This window comes from Periplaneta americana, chromosome 2 (genome assembly GCF_040183065.1).
Source record: "Periplaneta americana isolate PAMFEO1 chromosome 2, P.americana_PAMFEO1_priV1, whole genome shotgun sequence".
Taxonomy (NCBI): Eukaryota; Metazoa; Arthropoda; class Insecta; order Blattodea; family Blattidae; genus Periplaneta; species Periplaneta americana.
In genome coordinates, this window is record NC_091118.1 from 117,581,650 (window position 1) to 117,602,982 (window position 21,333).

General features: G+C 34.8%; 1 protein-coding gene across 1 annotated transcript in view; it reads left to right on the forward strand.

Annotated features, from left to right (window-relative positions):
* comt (comatose) overlaps window positions 1–21,333 on the forward strand; it is a 46,721-nt gene that overhangs the window by 3,705 nt on the left and 21,683 nt on the right. Inside the window, exons 4-7 of the mRNA XM_069818408.1 lie at window positions 5,173–5,318; window positions 11,523–11,661; window positions 14,563–14,705; window positions 14,843–15,042. Coding sequence (XP_069674509.1) covers window positions 5,173–5,318; window positions 11,523–11,661; window positions 14,563–14,705; window positions 14,843–15,042 — 628 coding nt within the window. The remainder of the gene's footprint in view (window positions 1–5,172; window positions 5,319–11,522; window positions 11,662–14,562; window positions 14,706–14,842; window positions 15,043–21,333) is intronic.

Consider the following 21,333-nt stretch of genomic DNA (forward strand, 5'->3'; position numbering starts at 1 on the left):
TAGCTCAGTTCGTAGAGCAGCTGGCTATGGACTGGAAGATCTGTGGTTCGATCCCAGGTGGTGATGGGATTTTCTCATTGCCAGACTTTTAGAAGAGCCCCGAGGTTCGCTCAGTCTCGTATCAAATTGAGTACTGAGTCTTTCCTGGGATGAAAGATGGTCGGAGTGTGGTGCCTACCACACTACCTCATCCTAGTGTCGATGTCAAGAAAGCATGGGGCTCTCTCTACCTTCTTGCTGTCCCCTCCCTAGTGCCTTCATGGCATGTAACGTGGTTTACCTTTACCTTTTTCTTATTAATAAAAAATCATTACAGAATTACTCTGCTGCTACAGCACCACCAGTTAATTTCTTTACCTATATGGAGGTTCTTCTAATAATACAGTGACTTTTGAATCGAATTGGGTATCCATTTCAGGTATTGAAGTACTGAAAGAAATGCTTGCTTGTTTATCCTCTTCAGTCTTGTTGTAGAGTATAGTATACATAATTTTCTTTTAATTTTTTGCGGTGTCTTGGATAGTTTTGAAAATTTTGAAAAATTAAATTTGATAGAAATGAAGAGTGTGTCACTTTTGCAACATTTCTATATCAGAATTATAAATTAGAATTTAAAATTTGAGGGCACCAAGAGTCAAAATTGCCCCAAAATTTGATTTTCTATGAAGACTTGATTTGGGATTTTTGGAACCCCAGGATGATTATGTGACCGATTTTTTTTTTTTTTTCAATTCTTTTTAAATATAAATTCGGGACTGAAGAGGATAAGACGCACATTAACACTAGAAGTTCGCTGTGTTTGTTTCTGTTGAAATCATAAAACGTGGTTTTGTCCATCTCTTCGTATACCTTGCATTAAGAAGAGTCCAAAGTTTTCACGAATGCAGGAAGTTTATCATTATTTCTTTATATTGCACATTGTCTATTCACTAACACTGTACTTGAGACTGATTTACTTCACATAATTTATTTATTCTAGTTTATCGTTTCTTTTTATAGTTGGCTATTTAACGATTCTGTATCAATTAGGTTATATGACCTTCTTACATCACCTTGGGTTATGAACTGCAATTGTACAAGGCAATGCCGAGTCTCCAACACAGTGTCAATTACAACATTTTTTATCACATATTGTAGCTATTAGACATTGGGAGTAAGGAGAAAGTTACTTGAAAAAACGAGAAGGGAGGATGCTGTTGGGAAAGGTTGTTGTTTTGTGGAGAAAAGATAGGACAACACTTGTCTGCCATAGAAATGAATAACACGACAAAGTAAGCATTATTTGTAACCAAAGCAAGAAAGAAGGTACAATTAAAGCACGTGGAGAGATATTGATTGCCAGAATGTCCGTCAGACCATCAGTAAGTCCATATTCATTAAGATATTTATGTTTAGAAAAAGAACTTCTGAGAGTTTTCCTTTGTAATGATGCAAACCAGATGTAGGAGATATAAATATGTCTTTTCGAATATTAGTCTTCCAGGCACTTTGCATTGATGTAAAATATAAGAAGCAATAAATATGCCATTTCACGTCAGAGCACTTGATCTTCCTATAGCTAACATAGTTTCTTTAAAATATTCCAGTATGTTTGCATGATGTGTTATACGGACTACAGTAATTAGCAAAATTGTGTATTTTCTCACGATATTTCGGCCAATGCTTACCCAGCATTCTGACGAATTTGGGGAACTATCTTAGGTAGTGAAATTCGATTTCAAAAACCAGTTATAATGGTGGTGGGGGAGAGATAATCGTGCTGACGACATGTTACCCCTGTACTAGTTGTGTTGTGTTGAGACTTGTGAACATGAGGCCAGTTGTCAGCTAGTCGGCCTTGACCCTTCATGGGCTGTCGTGCTGTGGATTTGAAGATTAGAAGCTACAACTTCATATTTTGAGCTGACATTCCTACCAACTCTTAGCTTAGTCTTCTTTCAATGAGGTTTACTAGCTCCAGAAGGAAGTCTCTGCTCATCTAAAAATTCAGTTAGGCTGTAATTGAAATTTCTTTCCATAATTGCATTGCCCTTCTCTTTTAGAGTAATAGAACCTTATGCTGGTTTGTCATTATTCTGAAAGTTTTATCTCTTGAGATGAGAATTCTTCTCCAATCAGATGTGGCATCTTGTCCATTTTCAAACACCTTGTCCATTTTCAACGAAATGCCCTTAAAAATTAAAAGATCTCTTGCTTTGGTATTTCCTGTGATTTTTGAGTGGTTTGGTTTCCATGTTAATAAAGAAATTTTTCATTGACTGGAAATTAATTGAGAAAATTAAAAAAAAATGTAATTAACAGGCAAGATGATGAATGTAATCCCACTAAAAATAAATCTAAATTAAAGTCATTATAAGTTTCTATTCATTAGTGGAACTTATTATCTTTAGATAATAGCTGGATAGTTAAATACAGTAAAAAAATGTATTCTAAACTACAGGCTAATTTCCTATAAAAATCTCATACAAACGTAAGAGGAAGTAAGCACCAATAAGCAGATGTAACTGCAAAAAGAACAACTCTTATTACCCTTTAAGAAACAGCACTAAATGAAGTGATGAATCTCACCACAGTTTACAGCATTTCTTTAACTCTGCTCACAAAAAGTTAATTACAGTACTTCTTTTTTTTATGATTTAACTGTCATGTTCAGTGGACTCTGTAGTTTTGTGAACATGTCAAACCAGAATGACAATAGTGTGATTTATATATCAGCCAACATTGGAATATTTAAAAATGCAGTTATATTGTAAGATTCCAAAGCAACTATTCTATCAATAGTCTCTAGACACACACCTTCATCTCAAACAGCAGAAATAACTAAAATGCTCTCTCAAGTAATAATATTCAATAAAAGAATTGTATTCCAATGGATACTATCCCATTGTGGAATCCTGGGAAACGAGAATGCGGATGCTTTAGCAAAGAAGGGCAGCACTGCTACTTACAGACCTGTTACTAAATCTACGTATTACTCTGTGAAAAGATTTATTAAATCTACATACTTAGACTTCAACAAACAAAATTTGATAACACAATCTCAAGGGAAAAAATAGAACTCTCTGCACATAATCCACAGTTAATTCCCAATGTACCACTCAAATCGTCTGTAGCTGCATTTAGATTGGCAACAGGCCATGACTGTTTGGCCAAGCACCTGCATAGAATTGGAATATATCAGTCCCCTAACTGCCCATTATGCAATTCAAATCAAGAAATAGATTTGGAACACCTCAAAATCTGTGCTTCAGTGGCTGATCATGACAATATCTTTGAAAAATATTGGAGTGCAAGAGGTCAAATGACTTTATTGTCAAACACCTGGCATTAGAAAACAACAACAACATTGGAATATGAAACATTGTAATGAACAATTATGAATGTAGTTTACTGGTACCTTATGCAAAATGAAACTAATTATTTTCAAGTGAGAATTGCAGATCATAAACAAATTAAATTGGAGGAAGGGAATAGGAAGCAGATAATGAGATTTTTATTTTTTGTGTTCACATGTTCACATAAGACATCATCGTATTCATCATCATACACTATCTCGCTCTCGCGCTTGTGGAATACTCTACCCAGTGACATCAGAGACTGTCAGAATTTAGTAGCGTTCAAAAGCAAACTTATTAAGCATTTTTCTTACTACGTAGAGTAGGTTTAATTTTTACTTAATTAAGAAAAAAAAATGTTTCTCTCTTCTTAACTTCTACAATAAACTGTCTAGCTTTTATTAATCAGTTAATCTTTTAGTACTTCGATTTTTATTGTATTTGTAAATTTAATATTAATTGTAATTATAATTGTAATTGTATTCTTAATATTGTAGTTGTAATCCCCTGGTAGTGGGGAAGAGAAGGCCTGATGGCCTTATCTCTACCAGTAAAAATAAATAAAATGTATGTACAGGCCACCTGCATTCTATTGCATTATATTAAGGCTTCTTCCGGCTCCAAACTGGAGATCTGAACAGGGAGCTGTTTTACCTCTGGACATATACCTGATTCTCCTCGACATGATGCAGTAGCAAAATTTCGGGTGCTAACTGGCCATGACTGTTTAGCTGCACACCTTTTAAAATTGAAATTTTTGGTTCACCAAAATGTATCCTGTGCAACCTAGAAGACTCTTTGATGAATCAAGAACATTTAAGAAAATGTCCAGTTTTGGCATCAAATCTTCTGAATTCGAACTCTAAATTAGCTACTGGGAAGCTAAAAGGTGAATGGAGAACTTCCAAGTGCCTGGACAATAGATCTACTACTCCTGCTGCTGCTGCTGCTTCTTCTTCTTCTTACAGAGAGCCTGAACTTTAAACTTTTGTACTTTTATATTGAACGATCATCTTAACTATGTTCATATTCTATACATATTTGAAGTAGATATTTTTTTATATCTACTTGAATTATATTGAACACTTAATTACATGAGATTGTATGAAATGTTCAAATATAGCAGCCAGCGTCAATGCGGTGAGAATTTTCCAGGCTAAGAGGCTGTGGTTTACTGGCGATGTTATGTCTAGACGTATCATCTACAGCTGTGGTAGACATTATCAGTGGCGAGGCATTCTAAGGCATAGTGATCTCAGCGTGCCAGGAACGACTGGTGTTACAACTTATATCACTACACTAGAGTATCTTGCCCCTGATGTCTTCTGCAGCTGTAGATGAAACGTCTGGACATAACATAGTCAGTAGATCATGACCTCTTAGCCCGGAAAACTCTGACCCCATGTATGAAATTTATTCTAGGAACTGTTGTTGCGACCATTGAAAATGATCGGTCTCTCTTGATATCCTACAACTTCCTAATTTATTGAAGTTAAATTGTGACTATTTTATTTTATCCAGTTTTCTACAGCCTTTTACTTTACATAATAATTTTAGAATGTAGCATTTCACCTACTCTTCTTTTATTGTATTCAATTTGTGTTGTCAGTTAGATTTTGCAGTCATAAACATCATTAGTTATATTATGATTTTATAGGATGCTCCTACGTAACTGTCTTTTATGCTTATCTGTGTAAATTTCCTATGAATTTTTCCAGATTTTGTTTGGAATCTATAATATTTAACACTTACACCATTGCCAAGTGTAGGTACTTATGTACATGTTTAATATCTACTGTTGCAATTTTTTAAAACCTAATTTTACCTGTCTTTACAGCACTACTTTGGAGCCTTACGATACAGATCAGATGGCAAAAGAGTTTCTCATGCAGTTCTCTGGTCAGGCCTTCACAGTGGGCCAGCAATTAGCATTCTGCTTTCTTGACAAAAAATTGCTGGGGCTAGTTGTTAAGAGCCTAGAAGGTAAGAAGATGTGTGTTAGAAATAATACTGAAGCTTGAGTTGTGAGGGTACTAGGAACAACAGACTGTGCACGTACTAATTCGCATTGTCTGTGATGAGGCGATAGTAGCAATCCTAGTGGTTAGCAACTATCTATGGATGCATATTTACTACATATTGAGCTTCGTAACTGTATATACTGTACTAGACTGTGATAATACCATGCACTTGAAAGAAGTTGCCTTGATTTTAAGTGCACAGATTTGTTACACGATATTATACAGTACTTCTTTGTTCTTATTGTGTGAAAAGTAATACGTTTTAATAACAAATGCTCTATTTCTTTATAAAATGCTTTTATAAAATCTCGCACTTACCATTAATTGGTAAGAAAGAAAAATAGTTTTGTTAATTTGTGCTTAAAAGTTTTGGTGACATTGCATAATTCACTTGTTTTTCTTGGCATAGGCACAGAATTTAGGTCCATTTTTGTCAAATTAAAACCTACATCGAGTTAAAAAACCCTAAAATAAATTTTTGTGTTTAGTGTTGTCATGTTTTCATTAAAAAATTGACATATTAGTAGTAAAATTTATGTTTACATAAAATTCTAAATTATAAATATCAATTATTATTTTCACTCTTTGATATTGGCTTGATGTAATTTTATGACATTACCTTCTATATATTATACACTGTGGAAATCAAAGTACTGTATATAACAATGTGACATGGAAAATACATTTTTTTCCAGATACTCTCTCCCCTGTTCAATTTAGGGAAAAAGTTAGGTATAATTTTCATAAGAATTGAAAAATGAATCAGAATACAACCATAAGAAATGTATTTTATTATATACTTAGGTAAGTATATACTTACTTACAAATGGCTTTTAAGGAACCTGCAGGTTCATTGCCGCCCTCACATAAGCCCGCCATTGGTCCCTATCCTGTGCAAGATTAATCCAGTCTGTATCATCATATCCTACCTCCCTCAAATCCATTTTAATATTTCCCCATCTACGTCTCGACCTCCCTAAGGGTCTTTTTCCCTCTGCTCTCCCAACTAACACTCTATATGCATTTCTGGATTCGCCCATATGTGCTACATGCCCTGCCCATCTCAAACATCTGGATTTAATGTTCCTAATTATGTCACGTGAAGAAAACAATGCGTGCAGTTCTGCGTTGTGTAACTGTCTCCATTCACCTGTAACTTCATCCCTCTTAGCCCCAAATATTTTCCTAAGAACCTTATTCTCAAACACCCTTAACACTTACCCTTAATCTCTGTTCCTTTCTCAAAGCGAGAGTCCAAGTTTCACAACCATACAGAAAAACCGGTAATATAACTGTTTTGTAAATTATAACTTTCAGAATTTTTAACAGCAGACTAGATGACAAAAGCTTCTCAACCGAATAATAACAAACATTTCCCATATTTATTCTGCGTTTAATTTTCTCCCGAGTGTCATTTATATTTGTTACTGTTGCTCCAAGATATTTCAATTTTTCATTCTCTTTGAGGGATAAATCTCCATTTCGTACAATATACTGGTTACGAGACATAATCATATACTTTGTCTTTTCGGGATTTACTTTCAAATGTATCGCTTTACTTGCTTCAAGTAAAATTCCTGTGTTTTCCCTAATCGTTTGTGAATTTTCTCCTAAGATATTCACGTCATCCGCATAGACAAGAAGCTGATGTAACCCATTCAATTCCAAACCTGTCTGTTATCCTGAACTTTCCTAATGGCATATTCTAGAGTGAAGTTAAAAAGTAAAGGTGATAGTGCATCTCCTTGCTTTAGCCCACAGTGAATTGGAAAAGCATCAGATAGAAATTGGCCTATATGGACTCTGCTGTAAGTTTCACTGAGACAAATTTTAATTAATCGAACTAGTTTCTTGGGAATATCAAATTCAATAAGAATATTATATAAAACTTCTCTCTTAACCGAGTCATGTGCCTTTTTGAAATCTATGAATAACTAATGTATTGTACCCAGGTACTCCCATTTTTTTCTCCAGTATCTGTCGAATTAAAAAAATCTTATCAATAGTCGATCTATTACTCCTAAAACCGCACTGATGATCCCCAGTAATTTCATCTATGTATGGAGTTAATCTTCTCAAAAGAATATTGGACAAAATTTTGTACGACATCAACAAAAATGATATTCCTCAAAAGTTACCACAGTTAGTCTTGTCCCCCTTCTTAAAAATAGGTACATTTGTAGACTCCTGCCATTGTTCTGGTGTAATTTCCTTTTCCCAAATAGCAAGTACAAGTTTATAAATAAAATAAATTTTAGCATCGCTGGTGTGCCGAAATTTTTGTCCCGCAGGAGTTCTTTTACATGCCAGCAAATCTACTGACCTGAGCCTGTCACATTTAAACACACTTAAATGCCATCGATCTCGGCCGGGATCGAACCTGCAACCTCGAGCGTAGAAGGCCAGCACTATACCAACTGTGCTACCAAGGCGACAAGTTTATAAATTTCTCTAGATAATGTGCTTCCACCCTCTTATATTAATTCTGCTAGAATTTGATCGATACCTGGAGACTTGTACTTTTTCAGATTTTCTATTGCAATTTCGACTTTTGAAAGTGTGGGTTCGTGTATAAATGGCTCAGCAATTTGTATTTGAATTTCGTCCCGATCATTTCTATTTGGCCTGTGTACATTTAGTAGTTGCCCAAAATAGTTCTTCCATCTGTTCAGGATTGAATGAGAGTCTGCAAGTAAGTCACCATTCTCATCCTTGATCACGTTTACCCGTGATATCCGTTCTTAAATTCCTTTATACCCTTATATAAATCTCGAATGTTTTTATTCTTGCTATTTTTTTCTACTTCATTCAGTTTTTCCTTCAAGTAACCTGTCTTTGTATTGCTAAGTGTACCACTTGCTTCCCATCTTTCATTGATGTAATAATCTCTATTCTCCTCAACTGGATCCTGTAAGGATTTCAATTTTGCCTGTTTCCTTCTTTCTACTACCATGAACAATCTTCATCAAACCACGGTTTCTTTTTCTTAGTTTCATAATGACCTATGCTCTGCTCAGCTGCAATTTTGATACTATCTCTGATATTTTCCCACATGCTATTAACATCTAACTCTTTCTCAACTTCGTCGGAACTTTCTAAAGTGGCAAACCTATTCGAAATTTCAACCTGATAATGTTGCTTAGTTTCCTTGTCCTTTAATTTCAAAATATTGAATTTACTAATATTAACTTGTTGCTCTACTCGCTTGGCTACTGATAGTCTTTCTCTTAATTCTCCAATTACCAAATAATGGTCAGAATTACAGTCTGCCCCCCCCTGAAAGTTCGAATGTCTACTATACTAATATGTCTCCGTTTATCTATCAAGATGTGATTTATTTGGTCGTGTGTCAATCCATCAGGAGAAGTCCAAGTACATTTATGTATATCCTTATGGGAGAATGTTGTACGAGTACTTTTGACAATTAAATTTTTTGATGTTGCAAACTTGACTAACCTAAACCCCATTGTCATTACTAGTTACCTGTAGGCTCTCTTTTCCAATAGTTAGTTTAAAAATATCCTGCCATCCTACTTTAGCGTTGAAATCCCCCAATAAAATTTTCATGTGATATCTAGATAACTGATCAAAAGTATGTTCCAATTCCTCATAGAAGTTATCCTTTATATCGTCGTCTTTCTCGTCTGTAGGGGCATGAACATTTATAACTATGATATCACATCATCTACCCTTAAGTACTAAATATGATAACCTCACTGATAAATTCGACCTTTTTTACTGCTGATTTTATTCTTTTATGAACAAAGAATCCTGTTCCTAATTGATGATTGTTTCGTTTCCCATAATACAACAAGTAATCTCCTGTTTGTGATATGCCATTCCCATCTAACCTAACCTCTTGTACTCCCACGAAGTCTACTCTATATCTAGCTAGTTCTTTTGCTACTAATATTACCCCTCCTGTTCTATAAAGACTAGTTACATACTGTTAAAAATATTAATTTAACTAATTTTTATACTGTTGTTAGTAATATTCTATTTCAATGATGTGGGCCATGATAACAATGTTACAACTTTTATGAGTGTAACAAATGAGGGTCATGAAATAAAGAAAAGGCGTTTAGTGTTTAGGAAAATTAACTGCAAACATATCTTTTATATATCATATGAAATTCCGACCATAAAACCATTTCACAAACAATAGCTTTTTCCACATCATTGCTGTTGATAGGAATAAAAAACCTGTATTTCGTAATCAATCCAACGGTCAGATTCGAAGTCAATGCTCAATAACCTCATGAGGTCGACTATGAGAAAAAGACCATTTACAAGCCCACAATAGAATATTTTAAAATGAAGTTTGGGCTCGAAGAGATATGTAATAGGATCAGTGATAGGCACCCATGATACAATTACAGAGTTTTTTTTTTGTACCACTACTTCATTTTCAATTAATAAACAGATCTGCAAAGAAGTAGCCCTTCTTGTTCTATAAGGTCAGTTCAGATCCTGAAGAGCCATTTATATGAGACATAAATTTTGTTCAAGAGCATCTGAATAATGTCTGTACCTGAGTATATTTACTCGTATTTTATTATTTATTCAGTTTCCTGTATCATTCATAATTGTTCTCAATTATAATCTTCATGTTATTGTATTCTTTATGATTTTGTTATTTCCCCCCGATAAGACAATCTGCAGTGACAGATAATAAAATAAAATATTTCATTTCAGTTTTGTTGTTAATCAAAAGCATTAATAGCAGAAAACTCTCATAATCTTTTTCTTATCTCATAGTCCTTATTTGTTAAAGTAATATTGATTACTTCTTCCTCAGCTTGGTGAGATTGCCAAAAAACAATGTTAAACAGTAACATTTAAGGTGTGACATTTAAATGTATCACAAGAAATTGGTTTACTTAAATTGAAATCTGTAACATCGTTATAAATCATGACCCACATCAATGAAACAGAATTACTGATACCGATAAATGGGGTGAATAGGGACAAATCTTTACTGTTTTGTATTTCTTTGTGACAAAGAGTAAATATAATAATACGAGTGTTTATGTGTTTATTCATAACAAGCGAACAAATGAACACTCTTATTATTATATTTACTCTTTGACACAAAGAAATTAAAAACAGTAAAAATTCGTCCCTATTCACCCCGTTTTATGATATAAAAATTAATAAAAGTAGTAATATTATTATTTTTCTATAACTGTAAATAAAACAAATTGTTATTATTCTATTCTGATTAATTTTATAATTCTTAAAAAAATTGGAAAAATCGAAAAAAAAAAAAAAAACGGATTTTCCATGTTAAATCCTTGTGTCCAGTACTTCGATTTCCACTGTGTATGTCTTTGACGATTTATTTTTTATGTCTAAACATTTTCAATTTTTCTTTGTGCTTTATATCTGATATACTCATGTTAAAGATAAAGATAATATATATTTTGAACTAATTTTCACTAATTTTAAGAGATATGAAAATATAATTTAAAATTGAAGCGTTTCTATAATATTATTGAAGTATGACTGTACTTTACTGTACATTATGTTATAGAATATTAGTGTATAATAACTAACATACCCAATTGGTAAAAAAGTGTTATTAAAACACATTAACCGAAATGAAGGAATAGACTGATTATTATAGGACAGTGGCTTCATATGAAAGATGCTCATAATTGTGTAGCTTGGCAAAGCAGTGTAGAGAGCTGTATAAAGCAACACACACACATCAGTCTTTGTACTAAGAAAAATGACAAATTAAGCACAAATATTACTTAATTAATTAATTTGGTCAATGGAGTGGAGAAAAGAGAGATTCACTTCAGTGTCTAAGAAATTGAGCCTACTTATAGACACCTGCATTCTTACAGTAAAAATTCGAAGTTAGCTCTTCAAAATTACAATAATGTGAAACTGAATTTTGATGTACTCGTATTCTCCTTCATCTAAATTAAAATATATTAAGAATGTAATAACAGAAGCAGGAGAATGTGCCCAAATGAAGCATGATAATTTATACAATTAATGTATTTGACTGTAACATCACTTGATTTCTTGGAAACTGCGTGTATTTGATAGACTGTATATGTGCATGTATGAAGGACTATGCATATGAATAAATAAATGCTTTACATTCATAATTAACTATAGTTTTGATTATAATTTAAACCACTATAAATTTCAGCTGCTGATTTGAGTGCTATCAAAGCTGGTCAAGATGCAAAACCAAAGAAAACTAAAATGGGACGTTGTCTCGGAGATACCATTGTTCAATTTGAAAAGGCTGAAAACTCTTCTCTAAACCTCGTTGGAAAAGCTAAGGGGTGAGTTTTTAAAATCCTTGGTAATGTTTTTGTTCATTATTGTAGTAAATTATTGAAATCTTATCAATTGTCAATATCGGCAGTAGGTATTTAAGTTTAAAGTGTAATCAAATATGTGATGAGGATGTTTTAGTTCATTACTTGATAATGGATGTCACCCTGATAAAGATCTCTAATAGAAAAAAGTGGAAACATTTAGATTCATAATCAGTGATCCAGAGCCACTTGTGTGGAATAATCTGTCTACATACTAGTACAGCAAATTCGCATTTATCCAAACCTAGATTATCCATTTCGTGGATTTGCCGTACATTATTCTTCAGACATTTATTTTTGTTAAAAAAGAAAGATAAAAACAAAGAAAGACAGCAGAGAAGCAAAGATACTGTTGAGCAATACTTACAATGTTTTCTTCTCAGTGCTGTTCCTCTTTTCACACATCTGTCCTAGAATATACGAGGTGAAATCCAACATTTTCTGGACTAGTGCTGCTACGTGCTCAAAAACTGACCTTTAATCTAGTGACCAACATCACCTTTAAAGTAGTTCCCTTCTACACATACACACTAGTCCTGGCAAATCTGCCATTTTTTTAATGCGTCCTGGAAGTAATTTGCTCTGAGGTGTTCAGTACTGTCTGCGTTTCTGCTTGGATCATCTCTGCCATGTTAAATCTGCAGCCATTCAACTTGACCTTCATTTTGGGAAACAGGGAACAAAGTCACAGGGGGCCAAATCAGGCGAGTAGGGTGGATGGGGAACAACAGTATTGTTTTTGTTGAGAAGGTTCGTGGTGACATGGCGTATTGTTGTGATGCAATAGCCAGTTCTTTTGCTGCCAAAGTTTGGTGTGACATCTTTGCACATTTCATGCAGCTGCGGAAAAATGTTACAGTAGTAGGTGGAATTTACTGCTTGGCATGGTGGGGCGAATTCTTTATAGGCTTATACAATTTCCTTGATATCGAGGAAAATGATGAGCATGTTCTTCACTTTGCTCTTTACCTGCCTCACCTTTTTTAATCTTAATGAATGTGGACTTTTTCACTGGGTGGATTGTTGCTTATCTCAGGGTCATAACCGTAAATCCAACTCTCATCACCTGTGATAATCCTGGATAAGAAAGTTGGATCATTAAAGGTGGCCTGCAGAAGCTCGTTGCAGACGCTCCTTCTGATCATCTGTCTGAATTCTCAGCATAAATTTGGTGGTGACATAATGCATGCTCAATTCATTAGTCAGAATCTGTTGGCATGTCTCATAATCATTTCTCACTTCATCCCAAGATCATGAATGCTTCAACATCGATCCTCACAAATGAGCTAGCGAATTCTGGCAACAATGTCTGGCTTTGTGCAGCTGATGGACTTTCCTATGTGTTTGTCGTTTTCAACATATGTTCGACTGACCCTGAACCGAGCATGCCATTCAAATACTCATGTACGGCTGCTCGTGTTTTCATTCCCAAACACTTGCGCAATCATTGCAAATGTTTCTGACACACTTTTCTCTAGACTTGCACAAAATGTGATGCACAAACGCTGTTCCTTTCTCAGATCCATTGCAAAATAGCCACACACCAATTACACAACTGCAAATAAAGAAATATAAAACATGAACGCATTCACTCACTTGCCTGAAATTTTGTACACTGACTTATGAGATATGTAATGGAGGACATTTTGAGCAAAGCTAAGATTCTCTCCATTTTCTTAAATAAAAAATTGACTACCGGTAGTTATTACGCGAAAGATCACTTGCCAGACTGTAATGCCATAAGATGGCAAGAATGTTATCAGCCAGAGATGGTACTCTGATTGTCAGGCTTAGAGCCAGGCCCCTAGGTTTGACTCACTGAATGAAGCATCATGCTACTAATATTGCTGATCAAATTGTAGCACCTATCCCTAAAATTTTAGATACCATTTCGTAGCTGCAGATAATTGTCTGTTGTTTGACTAACTAACAAAACATTAACCGTAACCAAGTGCAAATGAGAAGCTATTTGTGGGAAAATATCTTACAGCTACAATATGCCCTAAAAGTGTCCCCCTCCTCCTGGAACACATCCTTGCCTGTTTCAACATATTGTCATATACTTGCCTCAACATGTTACATCGATATTGTTCATGATGGTTCTTTCCTTGAGATAATCTGTTGATGTCAAGTCTGGTGACTCGGAGGTCAGAAATCTTTAGAGATAACACATTTCTCGAAGAACATGCTGATGTGTGCCATGGATTCGTTAGAGGCGCCATCTTGTTGAAAATATCCCTTTGTAAGTTCGATGTCATCTAGCTGCTTTACAAAGACAGTGATAATGTTCTTATACACATCAGTATTTATAGTTTCCTCTAAGAAAATTGGTCCAATGATCACCTATGTGATTGGATATTGCACACCACACTCCAACTTTTTCTGAATGAAATGATGTCTCATGTAACACATTAGAATTTTCTGATGCCGATATTCTTGTGTCTTGAGAATTTATATAGCCTGAGAGATGAATGGTTATGTGACAACAATGAATATTGTAGCGATGTATTGAAGGTAATCTACCATGTGCCTATATCCATTGAAACTCCTGATTTTGTGTATTATTTCAGTATACTTACAATTTAAAAACCACCTATGGATATTGAGTTATAACTAATTAAAAAGTGGGATATCCCATTGAAGTGCTCTGTAGATAATAAACTTGATGGAATATAGCAGAAATATTTATCTTTATACAATGGAGTAGGTCTATATGTACTGGATTTCTCTTGTTTTTTATGCTTCATCTCAATTTATCAGTTAACAACCCTTGTACCATAAGCTAGTGTAGTAGCTGTTGTCTCTTAGAGTTAATATACTCATTTTCTTCGTAATTCATACAACCTATTATTAATTTACCTTTAGAAAAGTAGTGCGACAGTCCATCATCAACCCAGACTGGGATTTCCAGAAAATGGGAATAGGTGGATTGGATAACGAATTCAATGCCATCTTCAGACGAGCCTTTGCATCACGTGTCTTCCCTCCAGAAATTGTTGAGCAGTTGGGTATGTTATGGAATATTAGAGAATAAGTATGTTTTGTATTTAGTTTAGATATATCTATTTTAAAATATATAAGTGGCATATGAAAATATGTGTCACTTCTGCATTTTCTTAAATGTATTCTTAAAATATGTTTTTAGGATGCAAGCACGTGAAAGGAATTCTTCTATTTGGTCCACCTGGTACAGGAAAGACCTTAATGGCACGTCAGATTGGAACCATGTTAAATGCTCGAGAACCAAAAATTGTTAATGGCCCACAGATATTGGACAAGTATGTTGGTGAATCTGAAGCTAATGTTCGACGACTGTTTGCAGATGCAGAAGAAGAAGAGAAAAGGGTAAGTGAGTGCAACAGAAGCTATTTTGTAAATAATAAACAGTTTTCAATCTGTTAGTATAATGGGTAGTAATGAGAGGGATCAGTAAACATACTTACATCTCTTTATATGTTTCTGCTATTAGAATGTTTGTTGCATGTAACACAGAAAGAGTATGATATTTCTTTATATTTCAAAATTGGTTGGTAGGAAAGTTTTGCAGCTGATAGTGAAACTGTCCACTATTCCTCATTTTCACTTTATAATCATTATGGAAACTTTATTATTCAATATAATAAATAAATTCGACAGTATAAATAAATATACATCAAATAAACTGAGAATATTCATGGATAACGTTAATTAGTCATTAGTAGGATTATATCATCAATTAAATCAAAGCAGTAACATAATTTGAAACTCTTAATACACAGTGAGTTAACCCTAAGGGACTGGGTCTAAGTCTGCAAGCAGAGCACCAGTTCAAACTGATAATGTTCTTGCCATCTTATGGCATTACAGTCTGGCAAGTGATCTTTCGCGTAACTAGTGAATTTTTTATTTAAGGAAATGAAGACAGTCTTACCTGGATTTCGTAACAGTTGTTCAAAATGTCCTTCATTACGTTCTATACATGAGGTTGGGAAAACTCAATGCACTAGTTGCCAGACAATAATCAGTGTCTGGGTTTTTGTTATCAATTGTTACATCATTCATGTGACACAATTCTGCTCGCACTTTACATTGCCAATCTCAGGTAGTTAAGGCTGATTCACAATAAACCGGAAACAAAAATCGGAACGAAAACGGCAAAATTGTTAAAATGTGTACATTTAAATACGAGCATTCACAATTAACGAAAAGCTTGCCGGAGCCCAGGATCGGGAACGGAGAGTTGGTCAAGTTTCAACTTCGGCGCTCACATTTCCAATCACAGCCCACTAGATTCATTCTATTGCCATCTAAAAGCTATTTTGTCGTATATTTTGTAGCAAGAAGACCGTGTCATAACCTATGCATTATCTTGTTCTGTGCTTTGCATCATGGAGCAAGTTTTATTTGATGAGATTCTAATATTGAGTGTTGAGGAAAATCCTCACGTTTACGATAAGCGGCACGCCTCGTATAAAGATGAGAAATAGCTGCATCTTTGAACACCCATCGTAAGTGAATCGTATTTTATTACTGTATTGGTTGTATTACACACTACATATTCATGCTTCAATTCAATAACTACTGTTGTGTTCATTTTTGTTCTATTACAAATGTTTCTTCTCTAATTATTTTACGTCATGGTAGACTTAAAATACGTTGTGATAATAAAGATGCATGGGCATATTTATAGTACCATACCTAATGAAATGTTTCAGTTGAAATTTCGAAGTTGGTTAACCTGTGTTTATGTTGGCTGCCTTGTACTCATGAAAGAACGCCATTGATCAATTATACATAAATAACATCAGAATGTGTAATATCGACTTTACATATCATTATTGACATGCATATTGATATGCATAGTCGTCTACGTTCTCGGTTTATTGTGAATCAAACATTTTCATATTCATGTCCTCTGCTTCTCGTTTTCATTCTGGTTCTCATTCCCGGTTTATTGTGAACCAGCCTTTAGCTGGTCTGAGCTCTATTAACCCTTGAGAGCTCGCGCACGGTGTTTTCGACCAGGTGTGATAAAAGTTTAGCTTCTGCTTCAAGGTCACTTGAGTTCTGCCGTTCACCCCTTCAGTACCTTTCATTCGACTCTTCCAGAATAAGATGTGATTGTTGTCATGCACTTTGCTATTGGTCAATTTGATTTGAAACTGTTGTTATACAGACCTGGTCGTTTCAACTGTGTGCGAGTCATTACACAACTTCACATTGTTTCACTTGGTGTATAAGTGTAATGTAGTTTTTTCTTGTATTTATAACTTTTCACATATACGTACGTTTTGTCAGTGTAATACTTTATTTTCACTACTGATCCCTGTACATTGCCGTGTAGAAATATGGATGAAGAGGGAGAAAGGATAAGGAACCTTATTGATAGTGTAGAAAAGGAAATGGCCCGGGAAGAAGAAACAAGAAGGGAAGCTGGTGCAGTCAGAAGACAATTGTTCCGTGAAGAAGAAATTATCAGACCAATTGATAGCATTGAATCGGACGTTGAAGAAGAAGATATGGTTGAAGAAATCGATCATAACACAGACTCTGCTCAATCAGCAGATGAGGAAGTAGACCTTGTTCCAGGTCCAATTTATACAGGGAAAGATGGAGTAACAACATGGGAAATGCACTGTCCACCACGTAACAAACGTGTTGGCGAATGTAATATAGTAAGGTTTATACCTGGTGTAAAACAGGTAGCAAGGAGCGCATCGACTCCATTCCAGTGTTGGAAGTTATTTTTACTGACACTATCATTGATGAAATTGTTAGACATACAAATGAAAAAATTGAAAAAGTGCGTCCAAATTACAGCCGCCCAAGAGATGCACACAGTACAACGAGAACTGAAATGGAAGCTTTTATAGGACTTCTTTATATGGCTGGAGTTTTGAGAGCATCTCATCTGAACCTGTTCGACCTTTTGTCTGCTGATGGCACAGGTGTTCCTTATTTCAGAACTTGTATGAACCGGATACAATTCAAGTTCCTGGTGACAGTTTTAAGATTTGATGATTCAAATACTCGACAAGAGCGCAGAAGTGTTGATAAGCTTCCTCCTATTCGATCTCTCTTTGAGCAAATTGTTCAAAAATGCTCCGAGAATTTTACTGTTAACGAATACATCACTATCGACGAGATGTTGGAATCTTTTAGGGGAAGGTGCAGTTTCAAACAATTCATAAAAACAAAACCGGCAAGATATGGAATAAAGGTATTCTCTCTGGCATGTGCAAAAACCTTTTATACACTGAATATGGAAGTATACGCTGGTAAGCAGCCTGAAGGGCCCTACCAAGTTGATAACTCTGCTAAATGTGTTGTGAACAGGATGGTGCAGCCAATCAGTGGATCCAGGAGAAACGTCACCACTGACAACTGGTTCACTTCAGTGCCGCTTGCTGATGAACTTATAACAACTCACAAGTTAACATTAGTTGGAACGCTGAGAAAAAATAAGATGGAGGTGCCCCCTTTATTTTTGCAAAGTCGTTCAATGGAAAATAGCAGTGTTTTCGGGTTCATCAAGGACAAGACCCTTCTGTCCTACTGTCCGAAAAAGAAGAAGGTGGTGGTGTTGTTATCCACCATGCATCATACCGATGAAATTGATCCAGACTCTGAAGAATCTAGAAAACCTTATATGTTGACGTTTTATAATTCAACGAAAGGAGGGGTGGACATGGTGGACGTGTACAAGTCTAGGTATTCAGTTGCAAGAACCAGTAACCGCTGGCCTCTAACTCTGTTCTTTACACTACTGAACATAGCAGGCATCAATAGTTCCATTATACTGAAACACGATATTCGCCAATTTGACATGTTTCGAAGAAAATTCCTACAAACACTTAGCAAGGAGTTGTCTAGAAATTATCTACTTGAAAGACTGCAACTAGAAAATCTGCCGCGTCAACTGAAGAGAAACATCAGAGAAATTACTGTAACTGCCGTAGAAAGAAATCCACCTCCATCTGGAGAAGATGAGGGTCCAGGAAGATGCCATCTCTGCGATTGGAAGAAAAATCGTAAGTCTAAGACGAGGTGTAATGTATGACGCCACTTCATCTGCAAAGAACATACACAGTCAACTTGCACTTTTTGTGCTAATCGTGAAGAAAGTGCCGATGGTGATAGTGATGAAGATATGTAATACGTGTGAGGTCATGTGACTAAGTGAGTTCATCTTCTAATATTATTTTCTTCCGTGTTTGTTGAATTTAGGCCTATTTCACACCGATAATGACTATAATGAATAGGACAAGTGGAAATACCGTCATATTTTTGTGTTACTCCTATACCAGGCCATGACGTTGACGAAAATATTTAACATATAATGTGATTTATATATTTTTCACAGTATAAAGAACACTCAAGGTTACTTGGATATTGGCATGTTCATCTTCTTTTTAATACATAATAACAGTGATGTTAATGAATAAAATACAGTTAAATAATGTTTTTGTAACTTTTGTGCTAACAGATATTAGCAAAAAATATAGATTCCGCTTCATTTCCACGCATGGTCGAATTGACCGTGCGCGAGCCATGACGTAAAGTTTACAGGCGCGAGCTCTCAAGGGTTAAAGAATATGTATTTTTAAACATTATTAGATATACATCACAGCAACGCATTTTCCTTGTTGAAACATATATGAGTCATTCCACGTCAAATCGCACAGCAATAAAACACGACCTTCTCGGAAATAGTCGAATTTTTTTTCATGAATTCCAGACATCAAATAAGGAGACCCGTATTGTTTTATTTTGACAATTATTAATTATTTGTGTAGTTATGACTATTTGAAGTTACGCAAATTATGCGCGCACTGTTACATAAACTCGCTTGGAACTCTGTGTCTACATATAATTGAGATTTGCGGTTTGGCGCATTTGAAAGACTAAAGACAACACTTTTTATTACTTTAGGCCTATCACAAATAAATTTAAAATTTGGCCTATTTTTTTAATCATTTCTTTTTCAAAGCAAAATTACTATATTAAATAGCCAAGTTAAAAATCTGAAAAAATATAGACTTATTCGCTGATGTATTATCTGTAAACTAATGTGTTTATAAATATGGGATCGGCAACCATACATTTGTAACAATTTATTTTCCGGAGGCATGCACGCGCTCGCGATGCCCAGCTAATGAACTGCTTGCAGCCATAGGCTAGAAGACTGCCCGTGGAAAATTTTTACGAAATCCCCCATTGCATCTGATGTCACCATACTGTCATCAAATGATTAATACCTTAAGTAACAGTAAATATCTTATCTATAATCATTTTATTATTGTCAGCTCAACTAAGAGGGGTAGCCCTTCATGTTTATACTGTAATGTAGCCAAGTGTTTGATGATAGCAAGGCTGGGTAAGGCAGTAAACTTTATGGCAGTAAACAGATGGCAGGAGACAAAATATGGAAGAGAAAAATAATCAGTTTGGGTTTAAATTTCACGCAGTGGCGTGACTTCTATACAACATGAGTGATGGTAAAGATCGCGTAATATATAACAAGTATTTAAATCCATTTACCTTCCTAATCACGCTTTTAAAAAGGAAAGTACACTAAGACGCGTAAGTCGCGACTTATTGATAAAGCTCAATTTAATGGAGTCTTTGAATGTGCAAATATGTGATTCGTTCCGTAAAAATCACTCAATTTCCGGATAGGTCAGGTGAAATTATATGTGAAGCCGGTAGTTCTTGTGATATTAATAAACATGAATCAAATGAAAGTGCGGACAGAGAAAGTGATTATCCCAGTTCTTCTTCTAGCAGTTCTATGGATACAGTGCTAGAAATCACTAATATTGAGGAATTAAACAAGAGTTTGATGTCAATAGAATCCCCTATCAAGAAAAGAAAGCTACAACAAAAATGATACCCCCGTGAAAAGTTTAAAAAAGTAAAAGGCTCCCTAGCATGTAAAGTTTTTCATGTAGAAGATGCATCGTCATCCCTTCAAAAGTCAGCCATATTTTATTTTTGACGGAATGCAAAGAAATGTACAACCTGAAAATTACATAGTTATTGCAGACTTTTCTGAAAATTATTCATTTGTAATACAAGATTCAATACAAGGTGTGCATTGGAACATATGCCAAGCCACAATACAATACAATTTTGATTTTACTTCCTATTTTATTTTATTTTATATTCTCTTATAGGCCTATTAATATTATATTTGAACTGCGACCAAACACGAGCGCTGCTCATTCGGTCTCAAATTTTGTTAATACTACTGTATCTCCTTTTTTATATTGATTGTATTATTTTATTTCTATTTCTCTTGTTTGTAATTATATTATTTATTCTGTATATTTAAATAAATAAATAAATAAATCCTTTCGTAATATATTTCAAAGGAGATACAGAAATTCGTTACAAAAGTATTGTCATCACAGAAACCATGAAACATGACACCGATCCCTTTCACTTTTTTCAATCCGAAGCAATCAATTTCTTAAAGCAAGAATTCAACGATATGAAAAAAATCATCTACTTTTCCAATGGATCAAGTTCACAATACAAAAAAAAAAAAAATTAAAAATAATTGCTTACAGGAAGACGATTGTGGAATTAGTGCTGAATGACACTTCTTTGCAACGTCGTCGCATGGTAAAGGTCCATGTGATGGCATTGCAGATA